The 22841-nt window shown below is 37.4% G+C and overlaps 1 protein-coding gene across 1 annotated transcript in view; it reads left to right on the top strand.

Moving 5' to 3' along the window:
• The window catches only part of exoc4 (exocyst complex component 4), a 119627-nt gene that overhangs the window by 21886 nt on the left and 74900 nt on the right, over positions 1 to 22841 (top strand). Inside the window, exons 8-9 of the mRNA XM_079868311.1 lie at positions 11085 to 11230; positions 11452 to 11540. Of these exons, the coding sequence (XP_079724437.1) occupies positions 11085 to 11230; positions 11452 to 11540 (235 nt within the window). The remainder of the gene's footprint in view (positions 1 to 11084; positions 11231 to 11451; positions 11541 to 22841) is intronic.

Genomic DNA, 22841 nt, shown 5'->3' with positions numbered 1-22841 from the left:
ATCCATCCATCCATCCATCCATCCATCCATCCATCCATCCATCCATCCATCGTTTGTTTGTTCCATCGGGGTTGGTACGATTTGTATGCTCACCAAGGCTGCATTTATTTGATCAGAAATACATTAAAAACAGTAATATTGTGAAATATTATGACCATTTAAAATAACTTTTATATTTTAAAGTCCCCCATATTAATATGAAGACATGCTTAAGACATCATTTATGATCATTTGAGATGGATGTATGGAAATTGTTTCATAGTTTTTGTCTTAAACGGGTTGAATGATTTACAGCAAAAAATTCAATAATCGGGTGGTCAAAATCAAGGAAAGGCAAAAAAACGAAAGGCAACAGGATAGGGAAGTGTTCCTATACTGCAGAGTCATCTTGGCTTTGCTGAAATAGATGATATTAAGTGTTCAGTGTGCTTCGTTGCCCAAGCAGGCTGCTTGCCAGGGGCTGCGGAGTCTCCCGTGGTCACTGCGTGAGATAATGCAAGCTCTTGATGAGAATCTTCATTAAGGTAGATGAGGTTTTCCTAATCTTTTGTTTTATTTCTCTCCACTTGATCACATCAGCAAATCTCATCTTATCTCTTCTTCCCTTCACCTGACTGCGACAGTGTTTTGTCAGTTTAGACTGGTCCATCATAAAAATACACAGCATCTTCTGAAGACGTGCAGAAGAAGCTGATTCCTTTCTGTTTTCTCTTTGGAATGAAGAATGTGGGAGAGTGAGGAAGAGTACAGTGGCACACTTTTCTTTCCTTTTTTGTTTTTTTGTCTTTCTGTATTCTTTTTTTTGTTTACTCTCCTTTTTCTGTTATATTCTGTCCTGTCCTTATTTCTATGTATATAGAGTGGTGCAGGTATGTGACGTCACTTTGTAGGCCAACCAGCATTTACCATAGGCTTTTGGATTATCGCTAAAAATATCAACAAAAGTTTATGATACTTGCGTGTTTTGTCCACCAATATAATTATCACAGATGAACACAACTTTTATGAATTTTGAAGCCTAAATGCAGCTGCCAGAAGCAAAAAGCTAAAGGTAGGCTATAAATGAACTACACCATGGTCCCACGAATTCAGCGTAACCATCGCTAAGGTTCATACAACTCTTTCAGTTTTTATCTAAAAACCTTTTCCCAGAAAGTTTGAGTTATAATAGTTTGTAAGAGCACATTTATAAGCATAATGATGCTGTAAAAACGGACTTTTCGGCGTGATGACGTTTAATCTCCTCGACAGCCTTTGTAGTCCCATTTGTTAGCAACCTCCTTTTTCAAGACATGTACCAGCTTCAAAAAATCCCGAGTGGGGTAATATTGATGTATTTTAAGTCGTGTTCAGCACAGACCTTATTTCAGCCATTGATTTCGGGATCATGGAACCGGCAGTGCTCTCTTATTTCCTTTTTTCTGTTCTTTTTCTTTTTTTCCTTTTTCTTCGCTTTTTCTTGTCATTTTCTTTTTCTGTCCTGTAGTTTTCTGTTATTTTCTGTCATTCCTTTTTCTCATACGGTGACACTCTTGAGTTCTGGTGTCAGGTGCTGATTGCGGGACTGTTCTCAGGTGTGACTTGCACTGATGCACCTGATGTTCTCTTTTTCTCTCTTAGGTGTAGATGAGACCCCTATGCACACTTGTCTTTCTAGCTAGCTTAATACCGAACTTTTACCGAACGAAATTTCCTCTTTTCCTGTGGGAGAATTACATTGACCTTTCCATTACACTGAAAACATAAAGGCCATGGACAGATGGACCTGAGAGACATGTTATAATCTTTATTTCTTTCAGTTCCTGAATCTTTGAACTGTGGCTCAGCCATTCTTGAAGACAGCTGAGCAAAAGTATGTGAGTGCTAGGATCCATATTTAACTTGTAAACCTGGTTCATAAAGGACCATGCAGAGTTTTTTAGGAGTGTGTGGAGTAAATAGATATTGACTTTTTGAAGTGGCCGTTGACTGAAATTTTTGCCGCCGACAGACCAATCCCAGATTTGTCCTAGCCCCATTTAAATGCCACTGAACAAGTGACAAAACTGGCAGTAGTAATTATAAATATGTTTTAGAGGTTTTCAAGTGGTTTGGCCATAGGACCAACATTTTCCTATAGTCGAGCCAAATTTTTAGGAATTTGAACCAAGCAAATGTATTTATTTTTAAATGGTTGACACGCACACACAAGAACTTTACTTGACATATGCATAAATTACAAGAATATCACTAACACTGATGAATAAACCGTATAAGGTAAGGCTATTAAATAACAGTCCTTAAAGTTTTTGTTAATATAAAAAAGTTAGGAAGTGAAAGTGAAAATAAAGTGGTGTTTTAGGTTAAGGTTACAAAAACACTGTTTTATGGTTGTGATAATGTTTTCTTAAATTTATTCTATCATCCCTGTAGATGTTATTGATATTAAATAGATATTTGACTTTTGATAGATTTTTTATATGATATCAGGGACGTCGTTAGGCCTATTTTAGGGGGGCTGAAGCTACCCCAAAATGTTCCTAAGCCCCCCTAAATTATAATAAGAATAACAATTCGATTTATCAATAACCGTATCCTCATTCATATTTAGACGCAACAAATGATATATATCCAGCTACAAAAAATAGCCGAAAAGTCGGAAGTTGGACAGTGCAAAGAGTCGTAACAGAGCTGCCAACTCTCACTCATTCACCGTGAGACACACGCAATTAACACTTTTCACACACTCTCACGCCACACATCTATTTTCTCACGCACAGAAAAATCGTGAAGCAAAGAGGACACGGAGACCAACAGACTAGACAGAGCAGGTTACTTTATGATATAAAATAATCTCAACTCTCAGATTATGTCCATTTTATTACGAAATTCAAACAATAAATACCGTTTGGGCGTTTGTAAATGTTACGTGACAGATCCCTAGCGCACGTGAACCGATCATAGTAAAAAAACACGAACACTGTTGAAAGATACAGTAGTAGGCTACAACTTACCTAAATCTATATTCATCATACAAAATATCGATCAATCAGTGTTTTTTAACACCGTGAAGAGGTCAATAACATAGCTGGAGAACAATTATGTCACATTTACCTCAGGAAAGCCATTTAATGACCATAATAGGCTACAGCACGTAGTTGGCAAGATAAAAAGAGCTATAGAGAGTATTTTGCTAAATATGTGTTCTATATTACATATTTATTATATTTTTAATTATATCATTAAATAAAGTTTAATGCATGTTTACCGCATTAGGTGAGTTGTTTTTTTCTTGAGAAAAATTAACGCCTACCTTGTGTAGCCTACCTAATATTTATCCAAATGAGTCAATATTAAATCAAAATACAATAATTGAATTGAATTGAAATAATAAAAAAGCATAGCTTACCAGAAATTGTATTCTTATGATTGCTCTGAACATTTCTGACTAAGTTCAACAAACATTAAATTACTTATTCATAAACATAAAAAAATTATTAATAAAAATGTAGGTGTGACGGGGTTGAGACTAGGGTAACAGGGTTGAAGAAGGTAACAGGGTTGAAGAGACAAATACAGCTAAACATATACAGTACATAGCTGTTTTTTACTCAAATTCACTGTAAGATTTTCTATAAACGCAAGTTAATACCCTGGGGGCTAAGCCCCCTCTGTCTTCCAATCCTAGTGACGTCCCTGTATGATATTGAGTTTTCTTTTGATGTTGCTGTTTTTTATGCTGACGGAACAATCCTAGATATATCTGAATTATTAATTATTGGTTTATTGATAATGTTTTCTTACAGTAAACTTAGTTATGTTTTGAGTCCCATCAGATATTGATATTTATATTTAAGAGATGTAGGATTTTTGATATTGAAGTGGCTGTTGACATTTTACTACCTTTTTTTTTTTTTTTGGTCGCTGACAGACCAGTCCTGGATCTTAATTATTCATTATTGATTTTTGGTATATTTAATATGGTCTTGACTCTTGATATTTGAATTTTGCTTTTAAAGTTTACTTAATTCTCACAGAGGTCCAAGTCCCGCGCTCTAGAATCCATATCCCATTGTTAAGAAGATAAAAATGATGGCACTAGTTGTAATCTCCCTCTTTGCGCTGTATTACTGTCCCTCCCCCTAAGCCTCACGGACTTGAGCCTGGGAATGATGGGTAAGAGGGTGAAGGGAACAAGAGCGTGAAAGGGGAAAAAAGAAAGGAAATTACAAACTTTCCACTTTGACAACTTGTTTAGATTTAGTGGGAGCCACACAGCCTCAGAGTAATTGGATTATACAGTGTTAGTGAGGCGTTTCATGCCCTGACAGTGATTAGTCTGGCAGCGGAGGGAGAGGCAAAGTGCTTCTGTTTCATGTCGATGAGATAGACAGACACATGGCCTCTAAATGAGCTGTTGTGTACCAGCCTAAATGATCTATTGTAACTGGCCACGGCTTGCATATTGCTTGTGGATTTGAAAGATTTCCACCACAGGGTTAATGATCATAACAGTTCATTTCCATGTTTTAAAACCCAGCGTTCCTTTTTTCCCCCCTAGGCTTTATGGTCGAGACACGCTGGTTGTTTTGAAAAATGCCACTCTTATGTTCATTAATTGCTTCAGTAATTATGCATTCTTTTGTGATGTGCGTCTCTGTAATAGCAACGGCCGTAGTGGACCGTACTGAGTATCGCTGAGGGGAATGCTAATGACATCTCGTAACGAGATGCTGCTCCAAGCATTGACCTCTCTATGTGATATGTAATATCTACATTGAACTAGAGTATGTCAGAAGTACTGGATATAATACAGGATGAGGGATAAATAATGTTCAGCGAGGCTTTTGAATCAATAGACGTCACAGTGTATCACTGATGAGGTCAGCTTGTGTTTTTAGAGAAAGGTTTTTGGCTCTCTGGGGGGAAGGGGTTGTTTGCCCATGTCTTAGTCTTGAACAAATATGTTTTTCAGCCTGGAGGCTCACACTCATTCTATGTGTTGTTGTTGTTGTTGTTGTTGTTTTTTTGCATCGTCTTGGTTTGTTTGCTTCGTCTTGGTTTTTTTATTGAATAGATATAAGATATAGACAGTATATTGAGTTATTAATTAGTATGTTTAATATTGTTTTGATAATGTTTTCTTACAGTAAACTTAATTGCCATGTTCTGAGTCCAAGTATATATTAGTATTTATATTGAAGAGTTATTTGAGTTGATTTTTTTATATTGATAATTTTTGGAAGTGGCTGTTGACTGTATTTTATGCATTTATTTTGTTTTTATTTTATTAATTTTTCTTTTTTCACTGTAGGTTTTATGACCTTTTCCATTTTTAATCCTCACTACTTCTCTATTTTGAATAACTATCAATGATTGGACTCTTTCTTCAGGTTATTTGCTATGAATGATCTTATATGTACAAATGCATGTATATGTATGTCACTATAAACTATCTTAAGCCGCTTTTCCACCGTCGGGCCGAACGGTTCTAAGAATGGTTCCAGTTGTATTTCCACTTGAGCCTGGTACGGCACGATCAAACTGTTCTTGGCCCGGGAATTTTCTGCACCGTTGGCACCTGGTAGATTAATTTCAGCTTCTAACTATTTATAAAAATGCTAAAATTATATTTACACTCAAAATATCTGTTATAAAACAGCTGATATTCTGTTTTGTAGACATTATTTATTGTGTGTGCTGGGAAAATCTGATGAAATAGCATGCCAGAATGTGGAGAGAAGACAACAAAGAGATAAATTAATCAACAAGTAATTTTTATCTCTAACTGAGGTGTATATTTACACCTATGTGTGCTTATATTACTAGTAATGGTAATGTATCCATGGTGACAGAACCCCAGGTTCATTATGCCCCTCCTCCACAATAATAACAGGTCAGGCATTTTTAATTCCATCTTTTAATTGCACAGTTTGGTAGTTTTTGTGAGATTTTAAAAGTTATGAAGGTCGTGCATGCAACCAGTTTAAAAAAAAAACACACTTCAGAAAGGGTCATGTTTTGGTGTCAGATGCCTTCTTGGAAACCATGGAACGAGAGAAAGCAGCGTTTTCTTTGTAATCTCAAGAGGGGTAGACGAGAGGCGGGAAGCTTTGTTTATTTCCCTCGTTTCTTAAAGCACTCTGCAAACGTCTATCATCAGAGAGCAGGTGCTCACCTGCACATCCTTCAATACTGTTTTACTTCTTTAATTAGCTTGATTTGTGGCTAAGAGAGGGGATGAGTGCTGCTTTTCACTGTTCATTAAATTGAGCATGTGTCCTCAAAGACAAAGGGCTGGGTTTAAAGGTTCACTGAAGATTAACTCTTGCTTTTCCAGACAGTATATAAACACTTTGCTGAACTTTGTGATGGTTTTGAGCCGTAAGGAAGCAGAATTGTTTGTAACAGCAGTGGGTTATACTGACGCACACTTATTCGTGCACATCACAAACCCAGCCAGTGTGCTGCTCTGTGTTTATTATCTGGTGTGAAAAGCCATTTGCTGTTTCTCACAGGCTCTTGTTTCCCAAGCCCATTTTCAAGCTAGTCTTTTCTTGGAAGAGGCCATGAATATTGATTTTTTTTCTTTCTTTCTTCCCCTTCTGTTAAAACAACCTAGTCTTTAAGGCTCCAATAAAGAAGAGGGCTTGTGAAATGAATGTTCGGAAATGGAAGGGTCCAGAGTGTGTCCATCACGTAACTGCTCCTCAAAGTGGGGATTTTAATTCGTATTTGTCCTCCCCTTTTCTAAGAAAAAGGTCATCTGGAGGATGTTTACCGAGGAAAGTCAATGATAATCATTCATTTACTAGGAATCTACCAAACTACCATATTTTCAGAACCTACTTGTCAATCATCTTGACCCGTCCTTAGTGTTTTCTCAAGGTCATTTGCGAGATTAATGTTTTTCTCCGTGAAGACACTGATCGGTGTTTAAATTAACACTGAAATGACCACGTATATTCTGGCTCTAAAACTGCCATGTAAAACAGGTCTTTTGTTAGTATGTGTCCATCCATGGGCGGCATAAATCATAAGTGGGACGCTCTTTGTATCTGTTTGACGTGGTGCTTTTAGACGTTCCTGCTGTAGATCAGCAGTTTGTTCTGCATGCTTTATTGCCAGGCTCATTCGAGAGTTCTTTGTGTTGTTGGCGGAGCCGCCTCTGTTGTTTCCACTTACTTGTTTGGTGTTTTAAAATGGACACAGCACTGTTGCTGCCCACGCTTCATCCCTGTTGTTGCAGAAAAACGAAGGCTGCTCTAATAAGCCGCATTATAATGGGGACGAAGACACTTCTGATGAGGCACGAGGTGCTTTAGTGAAAGTGACCTTGCTGGCTCTGGTGGTGGTATAATGAGTTCTGTCTTCAAGTTTTCCTCCCTTCATCTTCTTGTGTTTATCTGTTAAATGCCGTGCAACAAATATTTTCATCTGCTTGCAGTAAAACCCTACACTGCTGCTGTTACTCTCGCACTGAAACATATTTAAAGGATATTACAGAAAATGAGAATATTGGCAGTGATAATGAGGACACAGAAAAAAAGAAAAGAATTAATTAGCTATTAAAACAATAATTCTATCTTTAGACATTGTTGTTTTTCTCTCTTCTTCTTATTATTATTTAATGTTAGTTTTTATGCCAGTTCCAAATACAAATGTATATTCTATGGAACATTGAATGGCTAATAAAGCGTACAGCAAATAAAATAAGATCCATATGAGGGGCACTTAAAAATTGACTGCATTGTACTGAAGGAATGGCTTGTTCATTTTTGTTTTTAGCTTTGCTGGGATGAATCTGCTGACTGATCACTTTCTAATCTCTCTCTCTATCTGTCTCCCTTCCTGTGTTTACTGTTATCTTCATGATATTTCTCTCTCTGTCTCCCATCCTCCATTCATCCTCCATGCGGTTAATTGCCTTAAAAGTTCCATGTTCCCTTCTTTGAGGTCACTGAAGTGGGTCCAGACTCCTTCATCAGGCAAACGCTGGCATTTAATTAAGTCGGGGGTCTACATGCGAAACCCGCTCCATCACTGGATCAGATGGGCATTAGTAATTTATAATCTGACAGGAATGTAACGGGCTGGCCGGATTGGACTTGTCTCTGGGTTGAGGAATGGCTGTTGATGAGGCTTCCCCTCCTCTCATAGACCGTTCCCTTCTTATCACTGTTTAATTATGCTATTATCAGTCAGATGTAGTTCCATCTGTCCTTTCCTAATTCCATCTCCACTTTGGACTGTTTTGCAGCTGGGATTTAGAAATAGACCAAGCAAATTGCTGCACTAAATTATGGAGCCATTGGAAAACGGCTTGGTAATTTGTGGAAAAGTTTACTTGAACAACTTTTTTAGTACTCTTGCAGCTGTTTGAACCTCTCTAAATGGTTATGGATCGTGTTGAATGGGATATTCATGAACTCGGATGTTTTAATCCGAGTTAATGGGAATTTGCTGGCGGACATGGGTAAGCTTTTGAAGTCACACAGACAGACTGGAAAGATGTGGGCCTGAGACAAACCTAGAAACAGATTCGTTCAGACTGATCCAATTAAGTCATTCTAGACTTGGGATATGCATAACTTAACTACATATTTTATTGTAGTAATGTATTTAAGGACTGTATAAGTTAAAGCTCCAATATGTAATATTTTTTCACCACAAGAGGGCGCAGTTTCCAACAATAACGAAGCTTGATGACGCTATGAAGGAGGTGACAATGGGAGATGTCGTTTTTAATGCGTTTTCACCATCTAGCGATGTATCTAAATGGAATTAATGAATCATTATCACGGATGAGGTAATTTATTCGTTTTTGTATTACCTGTATGTCTGATCGTATTATTTTATGTCATCATAATTAATGAACTGCAAGGAACGTGAAATGTTATGCTATATTATTACAGGCATGTGGTGTAATTCATATCTATTAAAATCATCTTTACTGTAACTTTTACGTTACTTGTACAATAATAAAAAAATTGATTTGCTTATCTGTCTATCAATAAACTCGCGAGAGCAGAGTCTCTGTCAAGTCCAAGATTGTCGCGCAGCTCTCTCCATCTCGAAAACGCCTGGCCGATATTTATCCGAGTTTTATTCCTCCGTTTGTCACACAGTCTGCTTGTATCCGAATATGGACGCTTTCGTTTTGTTGGCACTTCAATACTCGCCAAAGAGTAATCGTGATCCATAACAGCTATAACCATACAGTCTATGGCTATAACGCTATAACCACCACTTCCGCATTTGACCATGTGATATTCCGGTGTCGTGGAATATCACATGGTCCACACCGGAAAAAAAGGATAGTGCGGACATTGCGTCACTGAGAGGCGACATTTCTTTTCCGGGACGGACAGTTATTTAAAATCGGAATTTCTCTGAAATAAAAAATCTTTGGAGACTTTTGAGATATTGTAAGTACACAACTGGAGGAAATATATCACACTGTGCAAGTTATTTTCGGAAATTTTATTACAAAATTGTTACATATTGGAGCTTTAATGTTAAAACTGGTTTGAACAATATTTTGTGCGTAAAGCGCTGTGTAAGGCCTGCCCAATTGGTCCAACGGTTTGGTTTGGTCATGCCATGGTTACCTACGTACACTTGACTAAAGTAACATTATATTAAACAGAGGTAAGACTCACCCTATTTAGGTTGGTCGATCAGCAGTTTGCTGTCCTAAACGGAAATTCCCTTTTTGTCTTTATATCCCAAGTGCACTTGAATTAGTGCCAGATATTAGCGAAATTCAAATCGCAGTTGGTGTGCCCTATGCTCTACTCAAAACTGGACGTTAGTCCGTTACTAATCTGACGCAGATTTGCGGTAACAATCGATAAAACGTATTCTACTAAAGTTAATAATTTCAGAGTAAGTCAGAATAGAGTCAAATGTAACAATTTATTATGTCAGGTAAATGTATCATGTCAATTACATAATCAGTTCAATGATAATAAATACAAAACATCAAATACTCTGGAATAAAGAAAAAAGATGCGAACCTGACTAGAAAATACATGATGCTGAGTGTCTTGAGCACACTAAGCATCAGAGGCTGATTTGAGGTACAAATCGCCCCGAGCCTCTTGTTGGGTTTCTTTAGGTACTCAGACCGAGACAGAAACTTCTTTCACATGGAAACATTTGCTAACAGTGGGAATTTGAGGGTTATATAATACCGTTCAAAGGTTTGGGGTCAGCAAGAGTTTTTTTTTTTCTTTTGGATAAAAATGAACACTTTCAAAAAATTCAGCAAGGATGCATTAAATTGATCAAAAGTGGCAGTAAAGACGTTTAAATTGTTTGAAATAAATGCTGTATTTAACTTTCTGTTCCTCAAAGAATACTGTAAAATGCATCACAGTTTCCACAAAAATATTAAGCAGCACAACTGTTTTCAACATTGATAATTATAATAAATGTTTCTTGAAGACCAAATCATAATGACCAATAATGACTAGACCAATAATGACTGCTAAAAATTCAGCTTTGCCATCACAGGAATGTATTCATATATTTATATACTTAAAATAATTATATTTAAAATATGATAAATAAGAAAACAGTTATTATTAAAAAAAAAAAATCTGTTTTTTTTTTTTTAAATCAAATAAATGCAGCCTTGGTGAACATAAGAGACTTCTTTAAAAAAAAAACATTAAAATGTCTTACCGACCCCAAACTTTTGAACCGTACTACTGTAGAGTAGTGGGCAGAAATGATGTGCAGATACACAGATGAATACATATTAAATGATTTAAATTATGATAATAATATATATACAACATTTTGTGAAGGCTATATCATGCTTTTTCTCACAGTATAAATATGCATGAAAATATACAGCTGGCTTTTCACAAATGAATCATCTCATTTGGGTGTCTTTTTGCCTGTTTGCTTGTGTTTACAAAATGCAGGGCTGCCAGCAAGTGCACTAATAAAAACTGTTTATCATAAGTGCATGTATTGGAACAGCTGCTTAAAGTGTCAAAAAGTCTAAATGAATTTGGTTGTTTACTGTAATATATGACTGAATAAACATTTGAATATTGCATGTCACTCAACAATCTGCTCTTATGCTCTCTCAGGTGCTGCTAATGGACTACCTGGACGTCAAAAACACCCGTAGCGCTGCAGAGCCTTCTGCCCAGCTGTCCTACGCCAGCACCGGCGGAGACTTCGGAGCGTTCTTCTCCAAGAAGAAACCTCAACGACCCAAACAGTCTCTATTCAAGTACGTTTGTTAGTGCAGGTTGATTCATGAATTGAATTGGAATTGAAAGGTTTTAAGCAGACAAGGACCACACGAATAATACGGGTTAAGTGCCTCATGGGAGACCATTTTCTCCTTACGCTTATGTTTACAATCCGTCAAATGCATCAGATTTCAGGTTAACTTAAAACGAAAACCCTTGACCTGCTTTAATACGTGATCTTTGACAACTCCTTTTGCAGGTTTGAGTCGTCTTCCCACGCCATTAGCATGAGCGCGTACCTGCGAGAGCAGCGGAGGGAGCTCTACAGCAAAAGCGGGGAGCTGCAAGGTAAGCCAGGGGACCGGGGGGAGGCTGAAGGAAGGGGCCGGAGATTGAGGCATGGGGGACTGCAGGTGCAGTGTGAATAGGAGGGAAGGAGTGAATAGAGCGATGATGGAGAGGAGGCCCTGAAGTCATCAGGGTGAAGAGTCGCTTAGCTATGTATCATCCACCTGTTAGAGCTTCTTTTGTTCAGCGTCTCTGTGCTACAGACACATACACACACTTCCCGCTGGAGTGAGACAGACATGCCAGAGAGCGTCTCTTTCTCTCCCCTCCTCTCTCACTCTTGAAAATGACCTTGCAGTTTCAATCAGCGGTGCTTGACAGTTGTATGTCCCTTCTTGTTTTTCTTTTTACTTTTTTTTTTTTTTTTTCCCTCAAGCAATTCCTGTGAGACGCACACTCTGTGAAATGATCGAGAAGGAGCACAAGGTGTTAAGACAAAAAAAGTAAAGGACACATAGAGGGAGAGAGGTTGAGAGGCAGTTGCTTCTCACACCATTCAGAAATACTGACAGGTTGTTTTCTTGACAAAAAGTTTCATACTCCTTCAGTACAACTCCCAAGTTTAAAACAAGGGAAATGAAGCACAGGACATGCTCTCCAGCTGTCTATTTAAGCTTTTGTGCCGCTGTTTGTATTTATTTATTTGGAGTTTTATCATTTTTCTGTGGATTTTTTTCTGTCTGATTTTATTTTTCAGTTTATTTCTTTAGCAGTTTTATTACATTTCTGTGTAATTATTTATTTATTCATTGTTTTTTTTTTTTGCAGTATATTTCTTTTGTAGTTCCATTTATTTTGCTGTTTAATTATTTTACTGTTTAATTGTTTGATTTGATTTTATATAATAATATAATTATTATTTTGCACTTTATTTATTATGCAGTTTGTTTCATATATATTTATTAGGGCTGTCAAAATTAAAGCATTAAGTTTGCAATTAACTTTTTTTTCTCATTTTAACGCTTTACAAATATTGAATGCAATTAATGCAGCATCTGTTTTTTTTCTGTCATCCTTTGGCTGTGCTACAGTATATGATCACGCTATCCTATATTCAAGAGTGATAAGACGCAAAAAAAGACTCTCTCCTTTTTTTGTGTGTGAGAATTTATTTCTCCTCTCCATAGTTCATAACATACAGGTTTGAAACAACATCAGGGTGGATTAATAGTGACATAATTCTTTTGTGTGTGTGAACTATCCCTTTAAAGATGTTGGTTAGGCATTCAAAATTCTTGAGGTGCGGCAACTTCGCAAAGCGCACCAACTTAATTTTTCAAGTACAATTTGAATTGATAGCCAATCACAGTCGACCCGTCAGGTCCAAAAAGAGCAAGGTGAATGTGGAGATTAATGAGATAAGGAAGTAAATGGGCTTCTAAAATTCTTATGGTGTTCTTTCAAATGCTTCACATGTGAAAGGAGGAGAACATTTGATTGGGAAAGCACCTCGCACCACCAAATAGGAGATGAAATTTCCACTGTTCATTTCTGCCGTCACAATACGGGCGCTGTGTCTGTCGCCTGAAAGGACGAGAGGAGATTGAAGGGATGAAATAATTTAACAGACGGAATAAGTTGACTCGGTAGAGGGAGGGAGGAGAGAGTTGAAAGTCATTGTTTCATTGCGTGGGCAGAGGGGCCATTCATGGATTTCTTAGGGAATAAATTAGAAAAATTACAATATGTATTAAAGCCGACACAGGAATGTTTCTTATTTTAATTTAGTTTTCAGTCGCACAGACATTCAAGACTAAAGCTTTGTGACGAGTAGATGGTCTGATCTATCTGAATGTCTGTAAAGAGACATTTAAAAGTCACAAAATGCTCCATAAATAAGCAGATACTGCAGTTAGTATAATGCCCTCTCAGAGCGACCTTCGCTGTGTTTTAATAACATTGACAAACAGTCGGTCGCATTTAGTATAATTGTTTTTTTTTGGTTTTTTTTACACAACTAACAATTCAGTCACAGTGCAAGGCTAAACTGTACAGATGTTAAAACATCTGTGCCTCTGCAGTGCAGTTTTCGCCAGTAGGGTTGCAAGTACATGAGGAATTGATCTATTGAGTATGCTAAGCACTTGTACCGCTTTCCAGTGATATAAAATGATAAAATTTCAACATCTGCTGTAAATAAAATAACGCTTCACCAGTCTTGGAGCAAACAGCTTTGTCAGAGTTGCGTGAGACTGCAATTATGTGCGTGTGCAATGTCATGTGGAACGTCTCTGAGTGAACGTGTGTGTGTGTTTGTAGCACTCATTATGAAACTGCATTCAGAGCCTCTGTAGCTTAATTACAGCTTTCTCTCCACCAGCACGACTCCTACAGATCAATTAATCCTCAACTTCTTTCTGAAGAGTTCATTACTGCTTCAGTGCTCTCCTCTTTCTTTCTTTCTTTCCGGGTTTTGCATATTTTTCAGACAGGTATAGTGGAGAATGAAAGGAAAAGTTTGGGTAAATGAGGGGGAATGGGATTGGAGCATGTTGTAGGCAAAATTCAAACTTGGGGGGATTTGAAATTTTTTTTGTAATTTATTTTTTAGGTGATATAGTAAAAAGTATATGAAATATATAGTATATTTATATAAAATAATAGAAAAAGTGAGCATGAATGGGATTTGAGCATTTTGCAGGCTGAACGTGATCTTGCAGCACTGGTATGTGCACCAAGACTAATATAAAACGTTTCTTCTTTCTTTACTTCTTTTATGCTTTTCCATAATATTTTAGGGTATAGTGAAGAATGAGAGGAAAATGTAAAGAAAATGAATTAGAATGTGATTGGATCATGTTGCAGGCTGAACTGGCATTTCTTGCAAATTCACCTCTGTCACCTCCCACTATTTTAATGGCTTTTTCATAATTTTAGCCAGATATAGTGGAGAATTATAGAAAAGGTGAGCTGAATTGGAACATGTTGCAGGCTGTACTCAAACTATCAGCACTTGTATGCACTAAAACTCATAAAACCTCTTTCTCCCCAATTCTTTTGCGCTTTTACCATTTTTTATATTGTGGTGAGTTCTGGTATTACACTCACTTTCCTGAATAACCCCTAGTATCAATGTGTCAAGGTGGTCTTTTCTATTAACATTCACAAATCCTGTCACAATATGTATAGTGAGACTGAGAGAAAATGTGAGAGAGTGTGATCGAAGGCTTCTCTAGACTCTTCATTTATTGAGCGTTTCTGTAATTTTTAGACGGTTATAGGGGTGAATGAGCAGAAAATTGTAGGAAAAGTGAGCTGGAACGGGATTGGAACATGCTGCAGTTTTAACTCGAACTTTCATTTCTTGTATATGCACCAAGGCTCATACAAACTCTTTCTCCCCCTCCACTCTTTCAATTTTCCATGCTTTGCATGATTTTGTAGAAGGGTATATTGGAGAATGAGTGAATAATTCCAGGGAACGGGATTGAAAAATGGGAGCAGATCATGTTGCAAGCTGAACTCAAACTTGCATTTCTCAGTATAAGTATCTGGACACTTAACCCACACCTGAGAATCTGTGATTGACAATAGTAGATATTGTTTTCTGTTTCATATATGACGGATCCAGGAGTAGTAATACTGTACGTCTCATATCTATTCATATGTCTGTCCTTTGGCCTATTCCTCACATGTCGCTTCAATCCCACAAACCTGCAAACCATACAAATCAGAGATAGAAGAAAAAAGAGACAGAAAAGCTCATTGCGTGTTGGGCAGGGATTATCACAACGCAAGGAGATTCGTCTTTTTCTCTGAACACACGTATACAAATTGAGTTTTCTCCTTTAGGCTTACAGCGAGAGGATAAAGGGAAGGTCTTGTTTATGCATGAGTCTGGTGTTCCCCAGAGAGAGAAAGAGAGTGAGAGAGGTGGATCATGGTGAGTGGCGGGGCTGTGGGTGGAGGAGAGTTGTTGTCTGTCGCTCTGATTTGTGAAGCACAATAGGGGTAGGAGAGGTGCAAATGGAAAAATCCCTCACCAGTGGAGTGAGGAGGTGGATATGGGCGTGTGTGTGAAAGTGTGTGTGCGACTATATAAGCTCTGTCAGATTTCTCTACACTAACGAAAGTTGTTTTGTTTGTGGACTCTCTTTTTAGTAGTGTTTCCATCAAAAACTCTCTAGCCTTACAGGCACTTTCTGATAACTCGCTCTCTATCACAAAAGAGCTGTTTCTACGAGACCTTTCAAACTTTTCCAAGTCAGAGTGCTGATTTAGGTTTCACACATTCGAACGGAGACTAAATTCTGATACACAGAGGTGTTTCATATAGATCTGTGCACCTTTACGGAAACATTTTCTGAATTGTTCATATACATCCAAGGTTTCATTTTTAATTGAGTCTTTCCACTGAGTTCAAGAGTAAGAAGGTTCTTTATTATCAAACCAATCAATAGTTGACTTTACAGTTCTGATATGTTGTTTTTAAACTCGAACCTGAAATGAGATTGAGCTTTATTATATAAATATTGGATTTTGCCACATATAAAACAGGGGAAAGTGATCAATGTCTTTTTGTCCTTCATACACAAACATGATTTGATTGATGTTTTTCGTGTCTTTTTTTTCTTCCTTTCCTTGTAACGACTTTTGCGTCTTTTTAGCTACATTTGCACTTCACATTATTGATACAAAGATGCGTTTTATTTTATTTTATAAAAAAAAAGAAAAGAAAAGTTAATCACTCTAGTTATTAAAGCTCATGTGCCAATGGTGGCACGTGTGTGTATTTTCTAACCCGGCCTAGATGATTGTAAAGTAATGATTTCAGACCAAATGTAGCCTGTCTGTCAAGTTGCAATGATGGAAAATCCTAAAATAAGACGGAAATTGGATATGAGTGTTTTAATAGGTCAAATGATTTATAAGTAGCTAAATTAAAAAAAAAAAAAAAAATCTGTAAGAGTTTTTGTTGTGTACTTTTTATTGTTGTTGTTTTGCATGCATCATGATCTAATCCATGCCACATATTGGTGGTCTTGACCTTTCTGCTTCTTTCTTTTGTTCTTGCTCACTTGCTTTCTTTCATTCATGCTCTTTCCTTTTCCTCTTGACCTTTTATTTTTGTAGATGTTGATTAGCCCCATATCCTCTGTATTCAGCATTGGCATTTCTTAGCATCTCTTAAAGCACCAAAGACAGTATGCAATCAGGCATTCCTACTGAGAGCCACCGGGAGAGAAAGAAAAGATGAGAGAGACAGACCGACACGCTACAGGAAGCATTGTTAGGTGTGATTGTTGAAGAGGGGCTTCACTGTTTGACAGACAATCAAAGCATATTTGATGGACGCCGACGAGAGGCATAGGAAGGACACAAAAAGGTCAGAAGTTTGTTTTTGGGATTTGAACCCAGATGAAACACACCTGGAAATACTTCAAGAGACAATGAGACTGATTGTTTTGATGGTTTTTGTGTATTTAGTCATGATTAAAGGGATATTTCACTCAGTTGACAGTTTCACTGTCTTTTCTTTCATGGAACTCAAAAGGAGAGGTTTTAAAGAATGGAAATGCTTATCTTTTCCACACAATGAAAGTGGATTGGGTACCAGAGCTGTCAAGAAAAAGAGCACCATAAAGTATCATAAAAAGTTGTTCATATAACTTGTAAGCTATATTCCAACTGCGTTTAAGCCATTTAGCTAAGTGTGAAGACATTTAAGTCATTATTCACTGATAATCTTTGGTCACCTTTCACTTTCATTATATAGAAAAGAGCAGCTTGGACATTCTGCCATTAAGAATTCATTTTGTGTTTCATTGAAGAAAGTCAATCAGGATTCAAAATGAGGGTGCGTAAATTATGTCATATATTTATTTAAAAATTTTTGCTTGAGCTATACCTTTAAGAAAAGTCTCAGAACATCACAAGTGTGTGTGTGTGTGTGTGTTTGGTGAGCTTGATGATCTGTGTGCTAAATGAGGCCTGATGGAGCCCAGAGACTCAGAAAAGATATGACACTTCAGACGCCACATGAGAGCGAAGCTCTTTAAATGGCTCTTTAAGCGAGATGCCGCGTGTATGTGCCCGTGTGTGCAAGAAAATTGATAAAATATCATCTATTGCGTGTATGTTTCTGTGGCCGCAACCTTGATCATTTCTTAAACACCTGATTTAACTTAATAAATAGATAACCAATAGATCTGGCTGGAGACTTTATTGCCGCAGATGTTGACACATCACGGCTCATACCTCATCTGAGGAAGAGAGTTGTCGGGAACAAGAGAAATGAGCAATTAAATTACTCCTTTATGCTGTTGTGGTTTTCCTTTTGTTTTTTCATTGTATTTGTTCCCTTGGCTCCTCATCCAGCACATCAAATTGAATCTAAACAAATAAGAGCAGCCCACCAGCTGTGGAGCGTCAACAAAACACTGCAATACACGCTTCATGCCAATCAGTGTCCAGTGCTAGTGTGTGTGCTAGAGTGCTGTTTGAGCCATTAGGACATCCTCAACTTAACTTGTTCTGTGGTCAGACAACTTTTTGTTTTATTTACTAATTTACCATGTTATCCATCCATCCATCCATCCATCCATCCATCCATCCATCCATCCATCCATCCATCCATCCATCCATCCATCCATCCATCCATCCATCCATCCATCCATCCATCCATCCATCCATCCATCCATCCATCCATCCATCCATCCATCCATCCATCCATCCATCCATCCATTTCTACTTCTCTAAGTAAAGATTTTTGCAGTACCAAGTCCTAAAATGTATTTCATGCCATGCCAATGTTGGTTCACTAAAGATAGATAGATGATGGATAGTCTACCTTTTTCTGAATTTAGATTTTTTAAAAATTGATATTGATATAACAAGATGTTAATATATTAAGGATATAAATATATAAGGCATAATATGCATATATCGCAGTGTTGATCTTACTGGGGTCATATTGTACAATCTGCCAAGCAGAACTTATAATGGACAGTAAAAACACCCATCTTTAGATGCACGGCCAGTTTCGTATGCTTGTGTTGGCTTTGAGTCACAGATCATAAAGTCAAATACCGAAATTCACTCACACCCAAGTTCCATCACAGAGCGGAGCAGCAGTCAGCTGGCATGCGGTCGGGGCGGATGCTTCATGTTCAATCTGTTTCCCAGTAATTTTATAGCAGAAGCTGATTAGGGTTGAAACAGCATTACGGACCGTGATTGTGTTGTTTTTTTCTTAGGGGGGGGGGCCGACTGTGATGAGTGGAGTCCTGAGGTGGATCTCATCATGGACGCATTATTGAATTACTGCAGTGGTGAGATGAGATTGGCCCGTGATTGGCTGAAATGGACTTGGAGGGTAATAACATATCAGTGGTGCTGTGGGTATTGACTACAGACGATCTCTTGCCGTTGCTTTTCTCCTTCATGAAGTGGAACTAAGAGAGGAAATGGAAAATAGTAAAAAATGTTGTTAATATTTGGTTGGTAAGGAAAAAACGCTATGTTTGAAGAACTTGATGTTGAACGGTGCCTAACAAGGTAAAGAGAGTGCAGCTAAAACTTTTTATTTGCATTTCTGAAGTTCTCTGGTTTGTCTTACGGGTAGATTGTTGTAGCTGTTATCAGACGGAGGGCAGACACATAATTACAGACTTTGTCTGAGTGAGCGTGTGTGTCTGTGTTTCACAACCTGTGCTAATTTTAATCAACGAGACCATCATCACCGTGGCTGTCACAGGCTTGTTTACCTTTCATTTGGGATTGGCGTGATTGAAGGAGAAGTGGTGGGGGGGAGGGGGTGATGGAGGGAGGAGGAGAGGGAAAAAGGTGAAAGAGAGGACAGAGAACAAGGGTGATGATGATGATGATGAGGATGATGTCTGGATGAGTGGAACAACCTTTTAAACACAATCACAATCACTGGCTCTCTGATTCTAAATCAGTGGAGCTTGAGAGGGCAGCAGAGACCCGTCTCAAATCTTATGTTCCTGTCCTTCAATCACAATGAGACTCAACAGAGGTGGCCTATGGAAGAGAGAGAGAAAGAGATGGAGAGATAGATAGACAACAATGCCAGAAATGGCTAAACCCAGGGTTAATATAATCCTGGGTTATCTGTTGCATGTTTCACAGTGTACACTTTTATTTGAATGTTTACAAGGTTAATTGATTACCTGTTGTACGACCTGCTTTAATGATTGCTTGTCCATCTTCAGAAAAGTCATCATGTAAATCTGCTCTGGTTGTCTTTGAGGACTCAACATATCCTGCCAAAATAATAGTACAGTACTGTTCAAAAGTTTGTGGTCGGTAAGATTTGTTTATTTAAAAGTAAATAATAATTTTATTTAGTGGTCGACCGATATATCGCCGAGGCCGATATATCGGCCGATATTTGGAATTTTTTAGATATCGGCATCGGCCGATAAATCTTTCCGTTTGGCCGATATATTTCAAAACAGTTTGTGACTGTGCATTCGCGCTTTTTTCCACTGACGCGAACAGAGCGAGCGTGAATGAACTGAATACACTCGCTCTGCTCCGCCCAGCACCATAAAACAAGCCACTCAGAAGTGAAGCAGACATCTGACAGACACAGTAAATGACCATTCGCATTCGCTTTCTAACCTGACGCTACATTGTGTTACACACAAAAACACTCCGGCGTGCAGCAGAGTCTATTCAAACAGTACCGTGATATGTCAGATCCGCAGCCCAGCGGTAGCTCCAGTGGGGGTCACAGATGTCAGATGTGATATAAACGAATTCAAACACAACTGAAAACATTTTACCTCACAAACAGTCAAAAATCCTGTGACTGGCTGTTCCTCAGATACGCGCGTTGTTCTCGGGTTACATTTAAACTAGAAACTGTTTTCCAACGGACTCGCGTGCACGGAAAAGCTGGGTCGCGTGCATTACAGATCAGTTGGTCGCGTGAGGTAGATGAGAAGAGAACACGATGTAATAATATTACATTTAAAAATAAATCCTTGAAAATGTTATTCACTATCTACTGTATTTATTTATCCATGATTGGCGTAATATCGTGTGTAGTATACATTTTCATATGTTCATGTATGTCATGCAAATACATGTGACGGCTTGCAACTTTTTAAAGAAACACACAAGCAAAACTAAACACATAAATCATTATTATTTAAATATACTTGAAGTAAAACAACCTTAAAAAAAGGTTGAACTATTTAAACTATTTTAAAGTAAATAGTGTAAATAAACTATGTGAGATTTATATTTAACTATGTTGTACATAAAATGTATGTAATCTCACATACTATTTTGTCATTATGAATATTCTTTAGATTGGTTCATTAATGATAAATGTTATTTGTTGTAACCTGCAGTAAGCAGCAGTAATTATTTATGTGACTGAAAAAATGACTGCTGCTTACTGCAGGTTACAAATAAATAGTTTTAGTTGCACTAAAACTTTATTTATTGAAGTGTTACCTTACCTTTTTGTTTACATTTTAATTTCTTAGTAAATATTTTTTATTGCAAAAAGAATTTTGCATAAATAGTATGTACAATAAATGTTCATTTAGTTTCACCAATATTCATGTCTCTCATTTACTGTATTCACATGTATTGCATCGGCCTCATATCGGCCAATCGGCCAGATTGCTTTCTCAATATCGGCATCGGCATCGGCCATTAAAAATCCCATATCGGTCGACCACTAATTTTATTCACCAAGGATGCATTAAATTGATCAAGAGTGACCTTAAAACATTTATAATGTTACAAAAGAAATATATATATATATATATATATATATATATATATAAAAATGCTGATTTTTTGAATGTTCTATTCATCCTGTAAACAAGTATCAGCTTCCACAAAATATTAAGCAGCATAACTGTTTTCAACATTGGCAATAATAAGAAATGTTTCTTGAGCACCAAATCAGCAAATTAGATGATTTCTGAATGATCACGTGACACTGAAGGCAGGAGTTTTAAAATATGTATAAAAATATATTTCACAATATTACTGTTTAACTGTATTTTTATCAAATACAGTTCTTCTTTCTGACCTCAAACCATTGAAACAGTAGATTGTATCTCTTCATCAGTCCAGTTAATACGTTTGGTATCACTATTTGACACTTTTTCTTTACCTCTACAAAACTGAAACTATACAAAGTATGAGTGTTTCTTTAATTAGTATGATTAATCAGTTATCGGTCATCTATTGCTATACAATTTGCTGTTACATTCCAGCATGACATCAGCCTTTACTCTGGGTTTAAAAAGATGTTAACAGTGCAGTGTGAAACCCTTAAAGAGACACAGACACATAGGAAAAGTGAACCATGTTCTTCTTCTTTACTTTATCTTTCGGACATTCACATCCAACTACCAGATGAGGGGGAAAAAAATAAACTTGGCCAGGCTTTTTTCGACAGAGAGACAGACAGGCAGAATAAGAGGGTGTGTGCTATTATGGGCATGAATGTCGGATTGGAAGTGGAGGGGTTGACTTTATTTTCTCTTTTGTAATGGAGTGAAATGAAGCAGTAGCGATGGCTCAGTAATCAGGGCTGTTAGACAGACACTAGACATACCATTATTTTTAGAGAGGAACAGATCGTGGTCACTCTAATAAACAACTTGACTTTACTTCCTTCACTGCCTTGTGTTTTTGACCTTGGGAGACATCTGTTGACACCAGAGTCGTTTCAGTGAATGAATTTATAGTGAATTTATGGAATAGTTCAGGTAAAAGCAAGATTGTAACTGAATATTCAGGACTGGTGAGGCTAAATGTAAAAATGTTAAACTGAAGTGTGTGATTTGCGTATGATTTAGACTGAATTCGAACCTGCATCTCCTAAATGTGCATTACAGCTAAACTAGTCTTGTATCTAACCACTAGACAATGGATCCAACAAAAAAACAGGTTGTTTTGCTCTTAGTGCAAAAATTCAGAGCTGTCAACCTGGCCTTATTAAAAATACATGCAATAATGCATCATATCCGAAGCGAGGGGAATTGGCCACCATGCCAAAATTAATAATTTATCCAACTCTATTTCCACAATTATGTATTCATTCATTAATTTGTTTAATTGTCATCTTAGTGCATTGTCAACATACTGAGCTAGTGCTCTCGGCTCTCTCCTGAACGGAAATATTGGAATATTGTCCCCTCAAATGAGTTTTAATAATAGAGGAGTCTCATCAGAAGCCAATCAGACATGAAGACATGGCAGAGGAATTATAACCAGGCCAACTGGGAAGTCATGAATTATTGAAAATTGGCCTGTTCTTTTTCAAGTTCGAGGTTTCTGCCTGACAGCACTGATTGGCCACACACG

The sequence above is a fragment of the Squalius cephalus genome (assembly GCF_949319135.1).
Source record: "Squalius cephalus genome assembly, chromosome: 4".
NCBI classification, from domain to species: Eukaryota; Metazoa; Chordata; class Actinopteri; order Cypriniformes; family Leuciscidae; genus Squalius; species Squalius cephalus.
Note: the sequence above shows the minus strand (reverse complement) of the source record. Positions and strands in the feature narration are given on the sequence as shown.